We start from the raw sequence: 23,375 nt of genomic DNA, 5'->3' as shown, positions 1-23,375 counted from the left end.
ACTGCTCTTCCTTAGCTTAGTTTCACTGTGTTGGCATGTGTTTGACATCACTGCTGAAAAATGAAGCCGTTGCCAATCAAGCATCATTGCATTGGCAGTTAATCTGATGATACTTCTACATTCATCATTTCATTAATGATCACATCTCCAACAGCAGACTGAAATGCAGCCTGTTTTTGTTTACAGATGGTTGTAGACAGTTGAACCTCCTTCCTCACCTCTTCTGTACAAACCAACATGTCAAACCTGGATTCATAACTCCAGACAACCCATACCTCACCCCTTCCATCGGTGTCCTTTCCTCAGCAGCCAGCCTTGCACCCTTGATGAGGCTTCAGTTTAATGTCAGGAGCCTTCTGCCTGTGAAGCTTCTCAGTCAACCAGGAGCTTGGAAAGAAAAGCATCTGGACTTCTTTTGAAGAGTTTCCCCTCTCATCTGAGAAGTTTCTTCAGTTCCCTGCTGGACATCTTTCAGTTTCTTAAAGACGTGACTTTCAAATACTGATTTATCTGCTGACAGTTTTTAAACCTACCACTTCGTCTTTTATAATATGGCAAGTTTTCTGATCATCGCCTTGTTGGTGCAAAAATACTATTTCATACCACTCAAACCAGTATGGCATTTTTCACTGATTCAGCTAAAGTAATGGTACAGATGTGTTTTTGTGAATGCCTGTTAGTAACCTAAAGATACCATCTCAAACTGGTTCTTTGCTGAGTTGTTACGTGTAGACACAACAGTGGTCGATCTCAAGTTTGGTGGTTTTTATAGGTCGGTGTTACGCTGCTTAACATAAACAAGATCTTCTGAAAATGGACAGATACAAGGACTGAAGTGAAAATGCAGTAAGTGTCCAAAGAAAAAGATGGCACCCTCAGAAAGCCTGCAGAACTCAAGACCAATTTAAACAATTACAACAAAGTGTGAAACAGGACTGAGACTTGGCTCAAGACTTTTGCACAGCACTGTGAAACACGACAAGCCAGGCTGGGTTTCAGAGATGAGACCTACCAGCTGCACATGAAAAAGAAACACATGAAGAGTTCGATCCACGTGATCAGTTCTGAACATGATCTTACACATTGACTGAAACATTAAGCTAGTCTTTGTTTTTATTCTACAATACAAAAACATGACTGTATTGGTGTACCCTACCCATAACCACATACTCTCCGCCCACACCGTTACTACCATAGCTGAAAAACAGGTTTCACACACACAAACCCAGAATATGCAGACAACTACATATATATAAACTACAAATTAAACAAACCCGTTAGAAAACAATCCCAGGCTTTTTTCTTCTTTTTACAAAAGCCAACATATTCAGTTAGTTCAACAGATTCAACACTGGAAGGAATGCTTATATTCTCTTAATGGCATCATCAATTTCCGAGATTTGGTCCTTCAGTTGGTTCCACTGTTCGGGATTCAAGGAGATACCTAAAGAAAATGAAAACAGCTTTTAAAGCAAAAGACAGTAAAAACATCAATAAGCCAGTCGTAGCGTACTTCTTCAGATAAGCGTGTCCTTCATCTTTACCACTGACCCTAATCATGAAAACACCGCTGCTTCACTCTGGTAACTACCTTTTTTCCCCGGTTTCATCTCTCCATCTTGGTTCATCCAGTACTCTCTGATGTCGATGAGGACTTTACCCTTGAAGTCTCTGACACTGACATACCTCATCTTTCCAATCTGCAAGAAGTAAAGTGACTCATGTTTTCATCTTCCTGGGTTTGTTTATCCAAAATATCCTAAAATTATTTTTACTATTCAAAGTTAATTTTCCAAAGGTTTAGAAACATATACATAAGATGCTCATATTTGGGGCTTACATCTAAAAGAAGTCAATAATAAAGGGGGAATAAAAATAATAAAGACAATAATAATAATAAAATATATTTTTTTCAACCTCAAAAATCCAAAGCTAGCACACGTGGCACCCACCTGGAACATGTTGTCATCACCGTTACTGCTGCCCTTGGACGAGCCCCCGGGCTTGGAGCTCTCTCCACTCTTTGCTTTCTTGGCTGGTTTCTCCGGGGCACTTGGCTTCTTTCTCTTTGCCTTCAAAACAAATACTTTGAGCAACTTATCACAACTTAGCAGCTCTATTACTGAAAGGCACATTTGATTTATGGTCCAGAAAAGGACAGGAAAACCAGTCATCCAATGTGATGATTTCACTGGGAAGGTTTCAAACGAGGTGATGCCGCACAGACTAAAGTGTCAGCACTCATGAACAGGTCCACCCAGGGCTGTGTGTTTGTTAGCTTATAGCACTGATGCTACAAAGGTTGTTAGTTTTATAGCACAGACCAAAACGTTGTAGCACGGGCATGAAATGTGGTGTTTGTTTTTTTTTTACCTGTTAAACCCTGAGAGTCATTTCTGGGGCTCCTGCTCCAAAATGAATCGAGTGTTTCTGTACAATTACAAACTCTGTGTAAACGATCTTGGTATTAAACATAAAGTAAACAGTTGTGAGAGTTCATCAGACATGAACATTACAGCAGGTGCTGCAGTGTCAAAGTCACTGAGGATGGAACAGAAAGATAAGATTTTTTTATTTGCCTAAAAATGCCTAACAAAGACAATACACTGCAGAAAATCATGAACCAACATATGGACGTTATCTATGCTGCAGAGGTGAAACAGGTCAAAGTTACAGAGGTTTTAGGTTTTTAAGTGATGACCAGACGTTCTACAATTTGGCACATCTTAGACTCTGTGAGAGTTGGAATTTCTTAGGTATTGAACACAGAAATGATTTAACTTTATTTACATGCCTAAAACAGTTTGCGCTTTCATTGTTTTTGAAGAGTTACCTGCACACATACATAATGTTTTTGCACAGTGAAATCAGTCTCTGCCACCTTAAATTCTCTGGAGCAGTAACTTTGCTTCCCATTTGTTTACATGCTCTTTTATTTGTTTGTTTTAGCCGTTTGGTGGTTGCAGAAATGTTTGTATGAGCTTTTAGCAGAGATCCCAGCGTTTCTGTGGAAACCACACGTGCACGTTTACGTAACAGACCTGGCGTTGCGGTCCATGAAACCGCTGGTAACGGGGGCGCTGGAGTTCAAGACGTTTCCATTATCCGTCTTAAATATCTTGCTTCCCATGACATAACGATGGTCTGATTCACTCAGATTTGCTGCTTCTCCGCAGTACTGACTTGCTCCAATTCGCCTGCACATACATCCTGCCAGGGGACTGGCAGCAAACGCAAAGGAACTGCGGGAGTTGCCGTAGAATTGAAAGCTAATTACAAGCTACCATGTCTTAGCAGAAAAACAAAGCGGCTTGCAAAGGTGTTGCATGAGTGCTATGTACGTAAAACACTTTATTGCACAGACAGCTGCTTTTCATCGCAGGTGTGACAGCCCTGGGTTTACCCATTCCTAGCTGAGGTTGTCACTTAAGCATCAAGATTTTTACCTTTTTGTCATAAAGGTCGAGAAGTTTACCAACCTAATCTTTTGTATTCATTTAACCACATGTGCTTTGTGCCTTTGACGACAGTAAAAGTCACATACATTTACTAATGTATGTGACTGCTAATTTCAAGACATAAGACACAACAATCAGAGTTACAGTACAAACCTTTGTCTCCACTTCACTGTCGGAGTCACTTCCAGATGTGGAGGACAGCACTTCCTTTGATTTGGGCATTCTTCTGAAACAGGGATTTAAAATATCCAGTATTAATATTTAACTTAACACCCTGAGGCAACATGGAACGTGTTTTAAAGTGATCTTAAACTATAACAATAACTGAAAACATTTACACAGTGAGCACTAGTGCTGTTCGATATAACGATGTATATCGGATGACGATATAAAAACATCTATCGTTTCATTTTACGCTATCATTTGTTTCGTGGTGTCGCAAAATAAACCGTTTACAGTAATATTTTTTTCATGGTTCTGATGGTCACTGTAGTGTCTATATTAATTTCTTAAAGTTCTCTCTTTGTCTTATATTTAATATCACCACACTACAGACGGACAAGCGCCTGTTTTTATGCGTTGTTGTTAGCAACAACGACAGTAACACCATGGCCTGTCCGCATGTTTATGTTCCACATAAACCTTTCACAATAAAGCTCAAGATCCTGTTGAGACTTTTCAAAATAAACCGAATCACGTGAAAGAGCAGATTATTTACGGATGAGAAGTAAAAAAGAGCCGTCAGGTGCTAAAAAATAAAGCTTAGACTCAAACGTTAGAACAGGCTTTTCCCCGCAGCACGCCGTGTAATAAATACAAAGAAAACGACGGCCGTTACAACTTATGTCTAAAAATGTGTAGTTTCATGCATCGGTTAAAACACTCGACTCCAGCTACACGACGCTCAGCTGGAAACACTTCACGCAAGTCGAGCTGCCCGAGATTCACAGAATTTACAGAAAATGTTAAATTTTTGTGATTTATATCGTTATCGGGACAATAGATGTCTTGTATCAGGATATGAGATTTTGGTCATATCGCACAGCCCTAGTGAGCACACTGAAAACGTTAAAACAAGCTCTGCCTCGCCTTTACAGCCAGTATGGAAATGAAGGACACATGTGACCCAGAATCAATGAAAACGTGCCAGGCTTCAATATACCTGGTCACGCACCACAGTAGTTTAGCCATAAGAGGAGGCTCTTTAGCACACTACAATGTTCTTTGGAAACACAAAGTCTAACATCCTGTGGGAAAGGAAAACCAATCTAAAAATCCAATCTTCAATTTAAATTGTTCTTTGTAACAAACAAAGAACAGGATCTATGTTTTACATATTTTAAATACGTTTTTTCCCCTGCAGTTGCAATAAGTTGTTGTTTATACTGTGGGTGTGGAAGCTGCCACAGATGAACAGTCATTCCTAATATACTTCATGCGTAAAGTGCAGCGTAGCATGTGTGCGGTCACAAAAATACAAATCATGCAGATTTCAGCTGAGAATGTTGTTTTCACCCTTTGATCACAACACAACGTGGAGAGCAGAAGACTTGCACTGCACAACTACATGTGAAACCTTTAAGCTGCCAGTGCCTGCTCCTTACTGTAGGGCTGAAGCTTACAAGGCTAACACAAGGCTGCCATCTCCCAGTCTGAACAAAAGCCTCTGCTGGTGTGTTCTCAAAAAGCATGAAGCCAAACGCCGATGTCTGTGCGAGTGTTATAGGGACACACGCATGTGTACTGCTGTTGTCCAAATTTCAACCCGAGGCTAGTGTAAATGCTTTCTGTGGCCCTTGAATGCAACCGAAGCATGCACTGAAAACAGCAGCCAGTTTATATTTTAAAGACCGTAATAAAAACTAGAGGACGGTGCCCTCTCACTGTGACGAATATCCGAGTCCAGTTCTTATACTGCGGCTTCATTTGGCCTTCGCACGTAACCTGCAGAGTAACATGAAAGGTTACAGCGGCGCTTGTAGAGCCACAAACGGCATCGACGCACATTTTTGCATTTGCCTTCAGACACTCCGGAAAATCTAGATCAGAATCCAGCCTGCTTATGAAACTGGCCTACGGCCGAGCAGCCGTCTGCACCGGGCTCCTCGGACCCGCTAGCTAACAAGCTAAACGTTATCTGAAGCGCGTGGCTGCAGTTAGCCGAGCAGGCTCACGCGCTGTGTCGCATGCTTCAGCTGCGTCGTGCAGCAGCGTCTATATCGCACCAAACGGCTCCTCTGTTCAAACAACAGTCGACAAACACGCGTTTTCAACATTTTCTATTCTAACGGCTCATGCTTACATTATCTGACGGAGCGCCTGGATCTCTTGACAGGAAGCGGAAAGCTAACCGATTTTTCCAACGCGAGAATGTTTTCGAGGGCGCGCATCTTCCTCTTCTTCACTCGGGGTCCTCACTGCAAACTCCTGTAGGGTGAGCGCACATCGCCGCCTGCTGTACAAAAGGCGCCCGTCGTGTATTTTAACCCACGAAAAGCACAAAAGCAGCACCTTCACAGGGACTTCAGTGCACATGCGACCTATTTCCAGTTTCAGCTTCTTGGTTTTGATAAAGAAACCGGACTTTAAACATGACCTTAAAACAAACTGTTCATCAGGATGTTTGGCTGACACAGACAACAGTTTGTTTTAAGATATATTGCTCCACTGATGATCCATTTCTTTTATTTCGCTGTTAGTTTAAATTGAACAAAGACTGTTTGGACCAGCACCCTTTCTGCCCCCCCTAAAGGTGATCATGAATGGAATTTTTAAAAAGGATACACAAAGTTTCACATTAATCTTGTCATTAAAAAAACAAAACAACACAAATTTAATAAATAATCTGGAGAATTTAGGGGCTGAGTCCTGAGGTCACGCTGTCCCGTGTCACCCTCTGCAGTAAGGTTCACTGCTGTCTTTCATTAATGCAGCTCTGTGGCACAGAGGAATCACATACTGCAGGTTTCTTTCTGTGGGTGTGTATCTGAGCTGTCATGGGCAACCATCCACATTCAGCTGACCCGTGGAAGGGAAGACGTGCAAACCCCACACAGAAAGGCCCAGGGCTGGACTGATCGCTGTGAGGTAGCAGTGCTAACCACACATGTCAACGTGTACCTACTTATCACAGCAATCATAAAGCTTGAATAAGACAGATGAGTTGGACGTTGTTTGGAGAGTTTAATAAACAATTTTAACATTTACCTCAATTGTTTTCATGTGCAATGACAACAGAGTATCACACAACGGCTCCTCTGTACCACAAAGGATTGTCTGTCTTTATCTGCACAGGTTGCAGCCTGCATGTATGCAGGGTAAAGGCTTTGCAAGCAGGTCTCAGAACCACACAGTCCGTCTACTTTGAAGGTCCCAGTCCTCTCGCAAGATTCTCGCTGGTTTCAGCAGCATCCTTTAGAGCTTGCATCACCAGAGCGTTCCTCTGCCTTGTCTCTTCCATTCTCAACGGGTTTGACTCGGGCAGATTCTGATGGGCAGGAGGAAACACCTGTCACAAATTACTCCATCATTTAAATACATTCATGTCTCAGGTAAATTCGATTTGTATAACAAACCTCACCTTGTAAACAGAGCAGGAGGATTTGATATTCCAAGATTTTTCTCTGAGTCCTTGTATTGATGCTTTGATTATTACTCCTTATATTATCATTTTTCTCTCATAGATACATTTGAAAACTCTGCTGAGAAAGTAGCCAGAAATGCACAGGAGCACAGTTATGCCTGATTCAACATCATAACCAGAAACCCCTTTAAAGCATACAGTGTAACCTGACATGCACCTCCTGAAATGTAACTGCACCTTGCGAGTACTGGGATTGGCTAGTTCAGTATACTGTCCTGTGCATGTCAGGCTACTTTCTCACTGTTTTTTGTTGTTGTTGTTGTTGTTTGGGGGGGGGGGGGGGGGGTTGAATTTATCAGTGAGAGACTAACAATCATCACCTCAGTATAAAGAATTATAATTACAGTGCAAATCTAAGATCTCACAAATGGATTTAAATTCCTGGCAGGAGAGCGCTGAAATAAATGTGAGGGAATCTACACAGGCGAGGAAACAGCATGGGAAAGGTCCAGCGTTTTTTCCCCAGGCGTATAAAACCGAGGTAAAGTGAGCTGTCAGTATGAGGAAATTCAGATCCTGGACCCTTGACACACAACATTTCCCGTGGATTGCTCTTCTGGGACACCTGCACTACATCTGCACTGAGTACCAATGACTGCAGGTGTGTAATCAGCAGAAGGAGAAGAGGAAACACGACCGTAAAACTCAGTGTAGGAGCGCAAGAACATGTAAGCGGCTGATACGGGGCGGCGGTGGTTCACAGATGACGGCGGTCACATACAGTTCGCTTACCTACTACACAACAAGGAAGTTAAAGATCTGGTCCCGCTACGTCAGTATTACAATCTTCCAGAAATACACGTGACTGCAATCGTTCACTTTAATGATGCTGACGGTAAATAAAATGTTTTTATTTTAACCAGACACATCATTGTTATTTATGACCTACAGTTTCTGTCTTTAATAAAGTTTGGAAAGACTACATGTTAACGTCGACATGTGTGAAAAAGCGACCTAAGCGCAATGAAACTTGTGAATCACCTTGATCATCTCTCTCCGCCTCTCCTCTCCGGGAGATATCACAGACCACATCCCATAGCCGACCCCCAGCGCCCCGACCATGATCGCAGAGGTCAGCATGGTCCGCATGCCACTCATGCTGGAGAGCTGAAGGGCGCCTGTCACCGTATCTGTCTGATATCGCGATCAGATTGTCCGCTGAAGCTCACCTTCTACATTCGGCTTGGTGTGTTGGATAACGTCGAGGAGCAGCAGTGCAGGATGGGAAAGCTTCTTCTTCTTCTTTCGTTTTAACGGCAGCCTGCATCCAGCAAAGTTGCACTACTGCCATCTCCCGGGCTTTACTGCGACATCGTCTCCTAAATCCTCTTGATGAATCCGGTATTTCTGAAAAACGAAACATCTTTCCCTTCATCATGACTTAACTGATCAGCCACACTTTCAAACATGTACGGCGCATTTCTGCCCTCACCATCTGCTTTGTTTGACATACTTCGTGCAGCTGGTAACACATGTTCAGTCGTTTCCATGGCATTACACCAATTACATAAACCAGTGAGATGTTTCTCCATCCCAAAGGGTCCCATTCAGAAAACAACCACCTGTTCTTGTTCTCTTTATCATCATCGCCTCCCTCCTACTCATTCCTCTGTTTCTGCTTTAACTGTACTTTGTTCTCTCTACCAATGTCTCCCTTTTACTTCATTATCCCACACCATTTTCTGTAGATTTACACATCTGCATATCAATATCTACTTTTTTAATAGTTTCCTTAGCCAACCTATCTGTTCTTTCATTACTCAAAATAACTACATGAGCAGAAGTCCACATTGTTACTATACTTCTGTTTTGTTCACATAATCTATGACAAGCAGAAAGAACTTCATACAGAATCTTCTGGTGATTACTTGTACTTTATTTTCAGTGCGTACCATTGGTGACAATGAATCAATACATACTATTCATTTTGAAATTCTACTATTTTCCACCCATTCTGAAGCCAGTAATATGGCACATTACAGAAAATAACGTTGGGCTTACTACACGTCCTTGAGGAGTTCCATTTTCTATTTTACGTGGCTCTGAAACACGTGATCCTATTTTAACTATTTCTTGACTCTAAATATCTTACTAACCTCTCATTCATCATCCATCGGTTTACACATATTGGAAGTCAGAGCAATGGGCCTATAATTTCCAGGATCACTGTGGTCTTTCCCTGGTTTCTTTATTGGTATAATTAGCGCTTCTTTCTATCGATGTGGGAGACACCCTACTTTCCATATCTTATTAAATAACATTAACAATTTATTTAACTCTACATCACATAAATGTTTTAACATAATATAACGTCTTTCCCTGGAGCACTATCCCAGAGTGCTTTTCATTTCTCCAAAAGGGACAGTTCATTATATAGTCAGTACTCCCTTTCCTTCTCAAAGCTTCAAGATTTCTTCCTTTAGTTCTCTCTCGTTTATCCTCATCTGATATTTCTCCCACTATCTATTTTAACAAAGGTACTTGCTAATAAAACCAGCTTTTTACTTATCAGTTACAGCTACTTGATTATTTTTATTATGTATTGGATAAATCCATTCTCTTCTGTCTCCCCCATTTTCCTGATCATCCCCCAAACTTTTGTATTCCAGAAATCTCTCCAATATGTTCTCTCTGTTCTTCTTATTGTACTCAACACTCAAATGATTTTGAACCTGTAAAAGCTTTGTTTCACACAAACTATTACACTTCCTGTCTTCATGCGTGCTCAATCATCCAGGTAAGTAAATCTCCAAAAGTTGATACTGTTCATTATGCATATTCTCATGACCATTGATCAACAACCACTGATCAATGGTCATGAGAATTTGCATAATTATGATGAAGGAACTGACCTCCCAGCCCATTGTTCCTTCACTGGCCTGGTTTCAGTCATTATGCAAATGTGCTGTTTATAAGATTGAAACCTGCAGTCAGCTGAGACTGAAGACGTCACCTGGATGATGACGAAACGTTTCTCCCACAAAACACTACGTCCAGATGAACAGAATCAACCTTTGGAGTACTACATTTCCCCCAATTCACCTTCCCAAACACCCACTTTCCTTCTAATGTTTCAGGAATTTGACCCATCCTTACTTTACTGACTACAGTACAATGATCTCTATCAAATCACTTATTTCTTACTTGCCACTCACATAATGGAGCCAAAAAGCGAGATACAAATGTTAGATCTAATACCGAGTCCTTACCTGAACTAATATCAATTCTTGTTTTTTTCCCATCATTCAGACATACACGATTTTTATCATCCAGAAATTCCTCTAACACTTAACCATTATAGTCTGTTTGCTCACTCCCTCATAACAAATGATGTGCAGTCAAATCTCCACACCATATAATATTGCCTTTCATTTCCTCCAGCTCACTTAACTCGAGCTTTTTACAAGGATGGTTAAATTAATAACCATAATTACCATCCCACCTATCCAAACCTCAGTTCCTACATACTCCAAATCCCCTTCCTTTTCAGTCAGTCTATATGGAATACCTTCCTTAATCAATTCAACCACATTTCCTGTATATAAATTATGTCAGCTTTTTCTGTCTGATCGTATATAAACTGTTTAAAATCCTGACCGTTTGACAAGAGACTCCTTGGTCCTACTGTAGGATTAACATGGTTATAAAAATAAAACCACCCCATTATCCTACACCTGACTGGCTTAGTTCACCTCTTATATCCTCCCACCTAATATTCTTCATATCCAAACTATGACATGTTGCCTTCACAATAATCTGAATCCTCTCTGTCTTGGACTTCACATCTGATGGTGATTTATTACATTTATTACTCCTACAATAAATGTCACCATCTTCTTCTTCTCTTCCTCTATTTTTCTTCCAACCATGTCCATAACCTTTTTGATTACTTTATTCTCTCCTATCATGGCTTTTCCGATCTGTCTCTGTTGCTCAACCATTTGACATGCCTCTGCACGGGTCACTTTCTGCAGTACCCTCGTTTGCTGCCTCATCACTTCACATCCCCAAAAAGTAACACTTTGTTCTCCTCCACAGCTACGACGTTTTGGTTTTACTCCCACTCCACACTCTCCATACTCATGCTCTCAAGCTCTCTTTGTGATTTATCTTGCTGACCTCACTTTCTTGTCCTAAAGTTCCTGGACTCATCTTGTCTCAGACCTCCGGCCTTACGCTCCTCTCTCAGACTCAGGAAACCAAACCACCATCTCCTGCCACCATACTCCATCAGGAACCTGTGGATTTCAGGCCAGCCTTTCCACACCGCTCAGTTACATAATATACTCACCAACTTCGTTGTCCTCCAGGAGGTTTGATCACTGGTGCATCTTTATTTACAAGGCCCTGCTTGGACAAATGCCCACCTATATTTGCGATCTGCTCACATGGAGGAGTACTGTTTCTTATAGCCTGCGTTCAAGCGATCTTCTTCTGCTCAATGTTCCATTTGCCAGAACTGAACTGGGAAAGAGGGCTTTTACCTATGCTGCCCCTTTTACATGGAACATGATGCAAAAAGACTGGAAGATAGCAGATCTTATTTCATTAAATGCTTTTAAGTCCAAATTGAGAGAGCCAGAGAAAAATGTTTTATAAAATGTAATTGTTATTTATAACATGTATGTAACTTTGTAATTTTAACATGTTGTCGCCTCTTGGCCAGGACTCCCTTGAAAAAGAGGTTTTTAATCTCAATGGGACTTTTCCTGGTAAAATAAAGGTTAAATAAAACTTCAGAGCTCCACTACTTCCCGTACTCCTCAGTGTGTCTGTTAACCACCCTGTTCAGTCTGCATCTCAGGCCCCATTTCCCCTCTCTAAACCTACACGTTACAAAGGCCACGTCAAGTTCTACATTTCATTGTTTTTTGTTCTTGAAAAGCTTTCAAGTCTAACCAATAAATATATTGTAAAACCACCTGCTGTCTCTGCTCTGGGTTTCTGCAGCTGAGTCCAGTTTTGGTACTGATCTCTCGGTCCCGTGACACGACTAACAAAACCTGAACTGGGAAGGAAACTAAAGAACATGAGCAAACCAGGAAAATGTTACAAAAATGTTACAACCGGGAACGAGGAGCTAGAGTGACGAAACATCCAGGAGCAGACACAGAAGAACACAGAGGTAACTGTCACGGGCCCTGGGTCACCCAGACCCAGTGCTACTTTCTCCTGTTTCTATGTTTGTGTATCTAGGTGGGTGTGTGTGGGTGTGTCTGCCTGGAGCCTGGCCACACCTGCAGAGGAGAATTACACACACCTGCAGCTGATCAGGCTCATCGGGGGAGCTAAATAGGAGTGTAACTGAGAGCTCCTCAATGCTGGAACTGCCTCACAGGCAAGTTGGAGTTGGGAGAAGCGGGTTGGATCAGCTGGGAGAGACGAGTGGGAGAGTTTCGGTTTAAGTAAATTGCTTTTGACTTTGAACTACGAATTTGGATCACGGACTTTGGCGGTTGGCATAAACTGGTATGTGACTGGCTGGAATGGCGTCTCAGGTGGGTGAGGATGATGATATGGACTTTGGTGAATGGACCCCGGTTTCTAGTGGGGGCAGATCAGGAAGAGGGAGAAGCAGGAAAGAGGAAGCTTGGTTGTTGGGGGCACAGTCCAGTAAACGGAGTCCTGAAGAGTGCAGTTTAGATGAAGGGTCTAGGGTGGTGCGAAGAAAGACGGTGACAGAGGAATTTAAAATAATCTTGAAAGATCGGAAGATGAGGATGTGCGATTGAGCCCACTGGCAGTGTCCAGAGAGTTGAAAAAGAAGTTTGGAGAAGTCCAGATGGCCAAAATTCTCCGGGATGGCAACTTATTGATAGTGGTTAAGACAGAAGAACAGGAAAATAAGGTGTTGGGCGCTGAAAGCATTTGAAAGAAGTCTGTAGCAGAGAGAAGGATATTGGGAGGAAATAAAGTGACACGAGGGGTGATTACAGGTATTCCGGTGGATGAGGACCTGGACAAACTTAAGCGGTGTATTAATGGTGGTGAGGTCAGTAACGTAAAAAGACTGTTGAAAACAATTAATGGGGAGAGGGTTAGTAGCTTGTCAGTTTTATTGGAATTTCAGGAAGCTGTTCTGTCGGATAGGGTTAAAATAGAGTGCATGAGTTTTCCTGTTAGAGCATACGTGCCGTCACCCCTCCGGTGCTATAAATGCCAAAGATACGGTCACATTGCTGCAGTTTGTAAGGGGAGACAGAGGTGCCCCAAGTGTGGGGGTGAGCACAGATTTGAGGAATGTGGGGATAACGTACAGGAGAAATGCAGTAACTGTGGGGGGTAGCACAGTGTAAGTTATGGGGGGTGTGAGGTAAGGAAGAAGGCCATGGAGGTCGAGCAAGTTAAAGTAGCTCATAACATAAGTTATGCAGAGGCTGTCAGAAGAGTTCAGAAAGTGAAGGACGTAACAGGAAGAGTCCAGTCATCGGAACAGGTGCCGCTGCATGGAGCTCACCCTGGACTGACAGTTGAGAAGATGATTTTGTTCATTGCCTATGTTATAAATTGCACCGATCAAGTCAAACATAAAACAGAGAAAATTAAGATAATAGTTAAAGGAGCGGAGAGGTTTTTTGGTATTAAAAGTATTTCTTGGGAACATATCAATAAAAGACTTGGAGGGGAGGGGAAAGCGGAAAGTTCAGGGGAAAGGATGACATGATTATTTTGCAGTGGTGCGCCAGAAGTTTGATAGCTAATGGTCAAGAGTTTAAGGGATTCATCAGAAACTGTATAAAGAAACCAGAAATAATCTGTGTACAGGAGTCATGGCTTAAACAGACTTTGGATTTTGTGATTAATGGTTATGATAGTGTCCGGAGGGATAGGAAGGAGGGTAATGGAGGAGGATGTGTAACGTTTGTGAAACAAGGGATCCAATATAGGGTTGTAGCTACAGGAAGGCAGTTGGAATTTGTCATTATTGAAATATGGGGAGGAACTGGCAGCATTAGAGTGGTTAATTTTTATAATCCAGCTAACAAACTATTAGCAATGGAGGAACTTGATGCATATTTAAGGGGGAGAGTAATCTGGTGTGGGGACTTTAATGCACACAGCACATTGTGGGGTAAGAGTAATGATCGGAATGGGGCGGTGATTGAGGAATTGATGGAGGTAAAGAATTATGTATGTTTGAATGATGGAGGTGGGACTAGGGTCAGTCTTAGGACGGGGGTCGAATCAACAATTGATCTTACACTAATGTCGGACACATTGGCAGGCATTTGTTCATGGGAGATATTAAAAGGGACTACTGTAATGAGTGACCATTATCCTATTATGATTAAGGTAGAGTTGAGTGTTGAGAAACAGGAGATGAGAGGTGTCAAGAAGTGGTGTTTCAGTGGTGCTGATTGGGATACATTTAGATTACTTAGTGATCAGGAAGTGCAAAGGATCGATGTGAATGTAGAGGTGGATGATTTAAATGATTCTATTTGTAAGGCAGTATTGGAGGCGGCAGGTAGGGCAACAAAGAAGAAGGAAGGTATAAGGGAAAAGAGGATTGTACCTTGGTGGACAAAGGAGTGTGAGGACGTGATTAGACGTCGAAATAAGGCTTATAAAATTCACAATCACAATTTTCAGAATCTTGTTGGATACAGAAAGTTACAAGCTAAAGTAAGGCAAACCGTTAAAAAAAGCAAAGAGGGATTTCTGGAGAGGTTTTTGTAACTCAGTTGGGAGGGAGACCAAAATACACAGTGTGTGGTTGATGATTAGAAGGATGAATGGCATAAAAAGAGAGTATGGGTATCCAATTCTGAGGGATGGAGAAGTAACAGCGGTTAAAGATGAGGACAAAGTTAACATGTTGGCAAAGGCGTTTGTCAAAACCCATAGTTCAGGCAAAGTTGGTGAAGAAGGGCGAAGAGGCAGAGAATTGACAGTCACAGAAAATAGAGATTTATTGGGTATGGTAGAAGATACAGATGATCTATTGAATATTCCTTTTACGAAGTCAGAACTGCATCGAGTACTCCAGAAATCAAAATTATCAGGACCAGGAGAGGATCAGGTTATATCATGTTAAACCATCTTAGTCAGTCAGGTAAAGAGCTTTTGTTAGAGTTGTATAATAGGGTTTGGGAGGGTGGGAAACTGCCGAAAAGCTGGAAGGAAGCTGCGGTGGTACCCATACGGAAACCAGGAAAGGATGACACCAATCCAGGAAATTTTAGACCCATAGCTTTGACCTCGCATCTTTGTAAAGTAATGGAGCGTATGATAACTGAAAGATTGACGTACTCTTTAGAAACTAGAGGCTTTAGCTCTAAACATCAAAGTGGGTTTAGGAGAGGGAGGACTACCATGGATCCAGTGTTGTGTTTGGAACATGAAGTTAGAAAAGCCCAAATAAACAAAGAAAGTGTAGTTGCTGTGTTTTTTGATATTGAAAAGGCCTATGATATGATGTGGAGGTATTAGGGGGAGGATGTACAGGTGGATAATGGATTTTTTTAAAGGGAAGACATATTCAAGTGAGGATTGGGAAGGTTTATTCTGAAAGGTTTTTGGTAGAAAACGGTACACCTCAAGGGAGCATAGTGAGCCCTTTGTTATTTTCTTTAATGATGAATGATGTGTTTGATGGCATAGAGGGTGGAATGGGGTGTTTGCTTTTTGCTGATGATGGGGCAATGTGGAAGAGAGGGAAAAATGTTGACTTTATTGTGAAGAAACTGCAGGGAGCAATTGGGAAAGTTGAAGAGTGGTCGTATAAGTGGGGTTTTAAATTATCAGTGGATAAGACCAAGACAATGTTCTTTACAAGGAAAAGGGTTAGTGAGGAAGTTAAGCTAAAGTTGTATGGTTTACAGTTAGAAAGAGTTAGGCAATTTAAGTTTCTGGGAATGTGGTTGGATGAAAGGCTGACATGGGGGGTTCATATTCAGAAAATGGTGGATAAATGCAAAAAAGTATTGAATGTATTGAGGTGTTTGGTTGGGAGGGAGTGGGGAGCAGACAGGAAGTCCTTGAGAGCCATATATGTGGGGTTGGTCAGATCTGTGTTAGACTATGGGTGTGTAGCATACTGTTCAGCTGCAGACACAACTCTGGTTAAGTTAGACATTATTCAACATCAGGCGCTAAGACTCTGTACTGGTGCTTTTAAAACAACTCCTACTGCAGCTTTGCAGATAGGGGAGATGCCTCTAGGACTGAGAAGAACACAACTTGTACTTAATTATTGGCCAAATCTTCAAGACCATGGACAGGATCACCCAACACAAGCAGTTCTCAACCCTTGCTGGGAGAAAGAAAGGCGGAAATCAAAGAGCTTTGGGTGGATTGTGGGTGGAAGAGTGAATTTAAACTGGATCAGTTGGACGTTTGTCAAAGAGTATCGTTGCCAACAATATCTCCCTGGATACTTCCTGAAGCCATAGTTGATTTCACTCTACTGGATAAGAAGACTAAGGATGGGGCATTTATTTTAAACTCCTATACTGTGCAGGCTTACATTGACCAGTTTTATGGTTATGTTCAATTATATCTAAGGATTCAGCCAGTCAAATTGGTGTAGCAGTTGTGGTCCCAGAGTTCATGGTTAAAATAGCAAAAAGGATCACTGATAGACTGTCAGTATTCACTGGAGAACTGCTTGCAATTCTGTTGGCGGTTCAGTGGGTCGAAGATATGAGGCCATTAAAAGCTATTGTTTGTTCAGACTCAAGAGCATCATTGCTTAGTTTACAGGGTAGTCACTCAGATGCGAGAGCAGATATTCTAGCAGAAATTCAGCAAACACTGTTCAGGATAAACATGATGGGTCTTACAGTTGTGTTTCTATGGATTCCAGCCCATTATGGAATAATGGGGAATGAAATGGCAGAGCGGCGAAGCAAGCCACAACACATGGGACAGTTGACCTGGCTGTTAATTTTGGTCAAGCTGAAGTGAAGAGTATCATACGGCAAGAAATGAGGGGTAGATGGCAAAAACAGTGGGAGGAGGAAAGGAGAGGACGGTGGTTGTATACAATACAAAGGGGGGTAGGAGAAATGAGGACCATTGGAAGGAGCAGGAGAGAGGAGATGGTCATATCGAGATTGAGATTTGGACATACTGGGTTAAATGCTTCATTATTCTTGATTGGGAAACATAATACGGGGAAATGTGCCTTCTGTGGAAACACAGAAACTATAGAGCATGTGATATTGCACTGTCCGAAATACAGTGGGGCAAAAAAGTATTTAGTCAGCCACCGATTGTGCAAGTTCCCCCACCTAAAATGATGACAGAGGTCAGTAATTTGCACCAGAGGTACACTTCAACTGTGAGAGACAGAATGTGAAAAAAAAATCAATGAATCCACATGGTAGGATTTGTAAAGAATTTATTCGTAAATCAGGGTGGAAAATAAGTATTTGGTCAATAACAAAAATACAACTCAATACTTTGTAACATAACCTTTGTTGACAATAACAGAGGTCAAACGTTTACTATAGGTCTTTACCAGGTTTGCACACACAGTAGCTGGTATTTTGGCCCATTCCTCCATGCAGATCTTCTCGAGAGCAGTGATGTTTTGGGGCTGTCGCCGAGCAACACGGACTTTCAACTCCCGCCACAGATTTTCTATGGGGTTGAGGTCTGGAGACTGGCTAGGCCACTCCAGGACTTTCAAATGCTTCTTACGGAGCCACTCCTTTGTTGCCCGGGCGGTGTGTTTTGGATCATCGTCATGTTGGAAGACCCAGCCTCGTTTCATCTTCAAAGTTCTCACTGATGGAAGGAGGTTTTGGCTCAAAATCTCACGATACATGGCCCCATTCATTCTGTCCTTAACACGGATCAGTCGTCCTGTCCCCTTGGCAGAAAAACAGCCCCATAGCATGATGTTTCCACCCCCATGCTTCACAGTAGGTATGGTGTTCTTGGGATGCAACTCAGTATTCTTCTTCCTCCAAACACGACGAGTTGAGTTTATACCAAAAAGTTCTACTTTGGTTTCATCTGACCACATGACATTCTCCCAATCCTCTGCTGTATCATCCATGTGCTCTCTGGCAAACTTCAGACGGGCCTGGACATGCACTGGCTTCAGCAGCGGAACACGTCTGGCACTGCGGGATTTGATTCCCTGTCGTTGTAGTGTGTTACTGATGGTGACCTTTGTTACTTTGGTCCCAGCTCTCTGCAGGTCATTCACCAGGTCCCCCCGTGTGGTTCTGGGATCTTTGCTCACCGTTCTCATGATCATTTTGACCCCACGGGATGAGATCTTGCGTGGAGCCCCAGATCGAGGGAGATTATCAGTGGTCTTGTATGTCTTCCATTTTCTGATGATTGCTCCCACAGTTGATTTTTTCACACCAAGCTGCTTGCCTATTGTAGATTTACTCTTCCCAGTCTGGTGCAGGTCTACAATACTTTTCCTGCTGTCCTTCGAAAGCTCTTTGGTCTTGGCCATGGCGGAGTTTGGAGTCTGACTGTTTGAGGCTGTGGACAGGTGTCTTTTATACAGATGATGAGTTCAAACAGGTGCCATTCATACAGGTAACGAGTGGGGGACAGAAAAGCTTCTTACAGAAGACGTTACAGGTCTGTGAGAGCCAGAGATTTTCCTTGTTTGAGGTGACCAAATACTTATTTTCCACCCTAATTTACGAATAAATTCTTTATAAATCCTACCATATGGATTCATTGATTTTTTTTTTCACATTCTGTCTCTCACAGTTGAAGTGTACCTCTGGTGCAAATTACTGACCTCTGTCATCATTTTAAGTGGGGGAACTTGCACAATCGGTGGCTGACTAAATACTTTTTTGCCCCACTGTATCAGGTGGAGAGGAGACAATTATCCCAAAATCTTATTAATATGAAAATGAAATTGGATCTGGTTGACCTATTGCAAACGGATTCTGGAAGTAAGAGTTACCGGGCTTTATTTCAGTTTTTTAAAGCGGGAAGAGTGTTTGAAAGGCTTTGAGGGTTTTTTGTTGTTGTTGTTATTGTTGTTGTTGTTGTTTTTCTTTTTTCTTTTGGGGGGGGGCGTCATTCCAGTCCACACTCCATACTAGTGGTGGCGGTAATGCACCAATCAGTTGTTTGCCAACCGCCAATAACATTTAAGAAGAAAAAGAAGAAGAAGAAGAAGAAGCTCCTCAATGCTGGATCGTATGCGTGACTATCCATCTGTTTCCCAGCTATAGCTCCTCACCCTATCGAGGAGGGTGAGCGGGCTCATTTCTGCCACTTGTATTCATGATCTAATTTTTTTGCTTTTAAAAGAACTATCAATAATAGTGTTAAGAAAAAGAGCAGGTCGAGATTACCGGATTTATGGCGTTTCTCCCCAACGACGTGCCATCTATTGGCAGATGGCTCCATAACATTAGGATGCAACAATTTTTTCAGCATTGGGTTTCAATTAAAATGTTTAAAAAAATTAGTTTAAATGACGAGTAGGTCTGGTACTAACTAGTGACAACAGCAGTCATTAGTTGAGTAGTCGACTAGTCACACACATCCCCAGTTTGGAGGAAGGGATGACTGAAGGTAACCCAGAAGGATCAACTGGAGGGAAAGACTCTAAATAAATAAGTACTTGTACACATGACAGATCTGTGAGATGGTTAGGACTTTCTTCTAACTGTTAACATTTTCTTTGGGAAGAAATTCATGAAGTCATTAAAGGGATACTCGGTTCAGCAGAGCCCCGAGTCTCTGTCAGCCTAGCTACAATGCTAAAGACAAACCAGTATTGTAAAATTAAATGTTAGTAAGAAACGATCAGACAAAAGTTTTCAGGAACAATATTAAAGTTTCTATCAAAGAGTTCCTGTGCCATAACAAGATCCAGTCTGATTAAAGTGTTGAGTGGACTCTTGACATTTTGAGAGAAGCTAGCTTAGTCTAATAATAGAATAGGTACAATGTTGAGGCTGTCATTTTCAGCATCTATTCTGATGTTACCCACAATAGTTACTTTACTTGGACTGAGTAGCAAATCAGATAGAGGTAGGAGACATGAGAGAGAAATGGCCAAGTGGACAATAGAGCAAAAAAAACAGAATATTTGTTTCAATTTTCCACTTAGTTTGGACAAAGCTAAGAGTTTAACATTTGATAGTTTTTCTTTGAGATTGGGTTGGCTCAGAATTATTCCAGCCTGCTTGCCAAATATCACTGGGCAGGAGACAAATCCCATGGTGCATATTGCTCCTTTTCACACATATGTGCACCGACTGAGCGCTGTGTCTTTTGCGCCATGTTTTCTATGCCACATTCACCTTTTTTGAGGCCTCAGGCAGCACTGCATTAAAAGCAGAATATAACATAGGGTGTAGACGAGGTAGAGAGGCAGAGTTTCACCACTCTACAAAATACTGCAACTACAAATTGTGGACTACTTGAATGGACTGATAACATCCGAAGTGGGTGGCAGAATAACGGTTGTCAAAATGGTACATCTTATCATCAGAAGATTCAGCAGAGAGGTCTGTGAGAAGCCATATGTAAACATGATCCTGAAACACTGCTGTCTATGTTAAAGCTTGTTTAAAAAGAACTGAGGCAGCATGGAAAAATTTGAAATTATTTTAGGAAAATATGGACGTCCCATCCTCCAAACTAAAGAGAAGTGGGAATATGCCTGTAAAATGTAGTTCTAGATGTTTGTTATTTTCACCCGTTATTCCATGTCAGTATGACAGTAGATTACTGAAGTTGTTGTTATAGCATGAAATGATATTTGTTTAAAATGTCTCAACTACAGAAAAGATGCTAACTTGAAAGTTAATTTCCAGCTAAATCAGCAACTTAAATCAACTTGACAATAAAGGTTGTTTGCACACAGCAGTGCTCTAAACTACCTGCATCATCATGTTCCCATGACTGATTTCGAGGTGCATCATAGAGAACTGCGGTAAAGACATGCTTGAGTTTCACAAACATTTTACAATTGTCTTCATTCGAGTTTGCTCAAGGTGAGTAAAATCAGTTATAAGTGTAAGGACAGAGAGCTACGAGAGCTGGAATTGTGACTGATGGCCAGTGTTGGGAAGGTACTTTGAAAAAGTAATTAATTATAGTTACTAGTTACTTCTTCAAAAAAGTAATTGAGTTAGTAACTGAGTTACAAGATTCTAAAAGTAATTAATTACTTGAAAAGTAACTATTGTGTTACTTTAAAAAAATGTTTAACCCTCTGGGGTCCAGGGTATAATTGGCCATTTTTAACCACTTTTGATTTTTCCTCCACATTTCACCCTTAAAAAATATTTACTTTGCCTTGTTTGGTATCATTCTTTTCAGCACAGCCTCACGTGTCTGAATTTACAGTTATGTTTTCATTTTGACATACTGTATTAACACAATTGATCTAAAATCAGACAAAAAACATAAAATCTGAGTAGAAAGTTTTATTTTTTTACTGTAACAACCACAAACATGATGATGAGATGATGAGATGAGATAGCCTTTATTTGTCAGTTGCAGGTCTTTTGCCCACAACCGAGATGACAGACCTTGCCGACCGTACATACAATACACAAACATCACATTGGGGAGACAGGTCAGGCTAGGTAGCGAGGAAAAAAACATCAAAATGTGTAACACAGAAGGATAATACAGGAATGCACAGATATCAACACATCACAGCACAATAAACACAGACAGCAACATGGGAAAGAGTTCCAGTGTGTACATCTGATCTGGGACCGCTGCAATCTTCGACTGCGCCTCCAGCTGACCCAATGTCCACATCAGAGGGGAGGTAAGCATTGGAGGTGGCGTTGGATCCGGGGTAGGGAGAGTGATGCGTCGGTGAGTGCTTATCAGTATCAGTATATGTATGTGTGTGCGTGTCCAGAGTTCAGCTGAGACAGTGTCCTTCGCCCTGCCAGGCTAAGTAAACAGTCTTCCAGCCAACCCAGGTGGCCTTGTAGGGAATGGGAAGAACAGACTAAACACAGTCGTTATCAGGGTGTTGTTGTTCAGCTCCGGCCTTGCAGCTGGCGCCAAAGGTGTAGCCGCATAAGTGATGGTGATTTTTCTTTTGCGACAACTCATGAGAATTTCAAAGCTGTTCTTTAACACTCCGACACTGGTCTCTCAATCTCCCGTTGGAGAACCGCAAGCTTCCCGATGATGGTATCAAACTTGCTGGTGTTTTCATTCTTTTGCCCAAACAGCCGATTCTGAGAACTCACAACTGCAGTGAGCTGTTCTGCGATGCAATCCAACTTTCGCTCAAGGGTGTTATTTTGAGGAGGCCTCTTCTTGATGTATCCCAATATATGTTCAGAGGTGTTATTCTGAGTATTTACGGCAGCCGTATGCGTCTCCAAGGTCTTAACCATGCTGCACTCAGTGAGCCCGTTCTGAGAAGTAGCGCCTCGCCCCATCGTTCCAATCCCAGCGGGCAGCCTTGGGGGGGGGGGTTTGAACAGCCGGTTCCGCTGTCTTAATTCTCCGATAAGCCAGGGCCAAGCCAGCTCCGATCAGCAAGAACCCTGTTATCATGGTTCCGAATAGGTAGATATCTTCAGCGTCCTCGATCTACAGTCCCGCCAGGCACACGATCCTCCATTTCTGCCACCCGTCCATCGTGTATCCGGCAGGGAAAGTCCTTCCAGGGCACTCGGGTTCTCCCGAGCCCAGACTTCTCGTTAAAGGGTGTCAATAGCATTCAGAGACCAGTTGATCAAATCCATAATTCTCTTTAGGTTTTAGAAACAGACTGTGAGAGAGTGTTCCAGGGAAAGTAATACAAAAAAACCACGAGACTAGACAAGGACATAAGCAGGTGTTATGACCCAGGTCATTGTTGCCGTGTGGTGCTGTTACTCGCCACACCATGCGGGGGCATTGTTTGTACTCTGTGATGTCTGTTATGTAAGTTTCCAGGTGGAGGCTGACCATTGGTGGAAGAGGGAATGAGGCCAGATACAAATTGGGACCTGACTGGGCTGGCAGCCTCTCCTACTACTTCCTGTTTCCAGTGAGCTGCGCGTTTGGGGTTGGGGCATGCTTAGAGAATTCTAACATCCTGGAGGATCTTGAGGCTCATTTGTTTTACTTGGATGAGCCCCTCAAGCAAGACATATATAGTCTGATCTGTGGCCATACCATGCCAGTAAAGCAGGCTGTTATGAAGAAGGAGGTGGAATACTTGCTAAAGAATGGTTTTGCGGTCCCTAGCTTCAGCCCCTGGAGTTCACCTACGCGTGACAGAGCTGGGCTGCAGTAAAAAGTTTAGAGAGTCGTAGGGGTGGGAAGCCGTTTCTTGTACAACCTTTTTCTCCTGTTTCGGGTAGGGA

At 42.1% G+C, this 23,375-nt stretch overlaps 2 protein-coding genes across 4 annotated transcripts; both read right to left on the bottom strand.

The window, feature by feature from the left end:
* Positions 1-750: 750 nt before the first annotated feature.
* Positions 751-5,891, bottom strand: sub1b (SUB1 regulator of transcription b). Of its 2 annotated transcripts, none has more exons than XM_040046536.1 (5): positions 5,761-5,891; positions 3,612-3,684; positions 1,953-2,072; positions 1,592-1,700; positions 751-1,444 (listed from the first exon to the last, which is right to left on the bottom strand). In XM_040046536.1, the coding sequence occupies exons 2-5, from the start codon at positions 3,678-3,680 to the stop codon at positions 1,365-1,367; spliced, it is 378 nt and encodes a 125-aa protein (XP_039902470.1). In that variant the 5' UTR covers positions 3,681-3,684; positions 5,761-5,891; the 3' UTR covers positions 751-1,364. The 2 variants fall into 2 exon arrangements, with proteins under 2 accessions (XP_039902470.1, XP_039902471.1); XM_040046537.1 differs by having other exon boundaries at positions 3,612-3,681; positions 5,761-5,868.
* A 730-nt stretch (positions 5,892-6,621) lies between these two features.
* LOC120742994 (ubiquinol-cytochrome-c reductase complex assembly factor 3) lies at positions 6,622-8,340 on the bottom strand. 2 transcript variants are annotated; one of them, XM_040046538.1, is made up of 2 exons: positions 8,083-8,340; positions 6,622-6,966 (listed from the first exon to the last, which is right to left on the bottom strand). In XM_040046538.1, exons 1-2 carry the CDS (start codon positions 8,197-8,199, stop codon positions 6,817-6,819), a joined length of 267 nt encoding a protein of 88 aa, XP_039902472.1. In that variant the 5' UTR covers positions 8,200-8,340; the 3' UTR covers positions 6,622-6,816. The 2 variants fall into 2 exon arrangements, with proteins under 2 accessions (XP_039902472.1, XP_039902473.1); XM_040046539.1 differs by having other exon boundaries at positions 6,622-6,945; positions 8,083-8,334.
* Positions 8,341-23,375: the final 15,035 nt, after the last annotated feature.

The sequence above is a fragment of the Simochromis diagramma genome, unplaced genomic scaffold (genome assembly GCF_900408965.1).
Source record: "Simochromis diagramma unplaced genomic scaffold, fSimDia1.1 OVJJ01000005.1, whole genome shotgun sequence".
NCBI lineage: Eukaryota > Metazoa > Chordata > Actinopteri > Cichliformes > Cichlidae > Simochromis > Simochromis diagramma.
The sequence above is the reverse complement of the archived record's forward strand: the minus strand, read 5'-3'. Positions and strand labels throughout refer to the sequence as shown.

Bases quoted from the DNA above. Each gene is read 5' to 3' on its own strand.
- sub1b (XM_040046536.1), bottom strand. From the start codon at position 3,680: ATGCCCAAATCAAAGGAAGTGCTGTCCTCCACATCTGGAAGTGACTCC. The intron at 1,701-1,952 runs GTGGGTGCCACG...TACTTCTTGCAG, and splicing joins GTGATGACAACATGTTCCAG to ATTGGAAAGATGAGGTATGT. The intron at 1,445-1,591 runs GTAGTTACCAGA...CATTTTCTTTAG, and splicing joins GATGAAACCGGGGAAAAAAG to GTATCTCCTTGAATCCCGAA.
- LOC120742994 (XM_040046538.1), bottom strand. From the start codon at position 8,199: ATGAGTGGCATGCGGACCATGCTGACCTCTGCGATCATGGTCGGGGCG. The intron at 6,967-8,082 runs GTGATTCACAAG...AATTTGTGACAG, and splicing joins GGCGGAGAGAGATGATCAAG to GTGTTTCCTCCTGCCCATCA.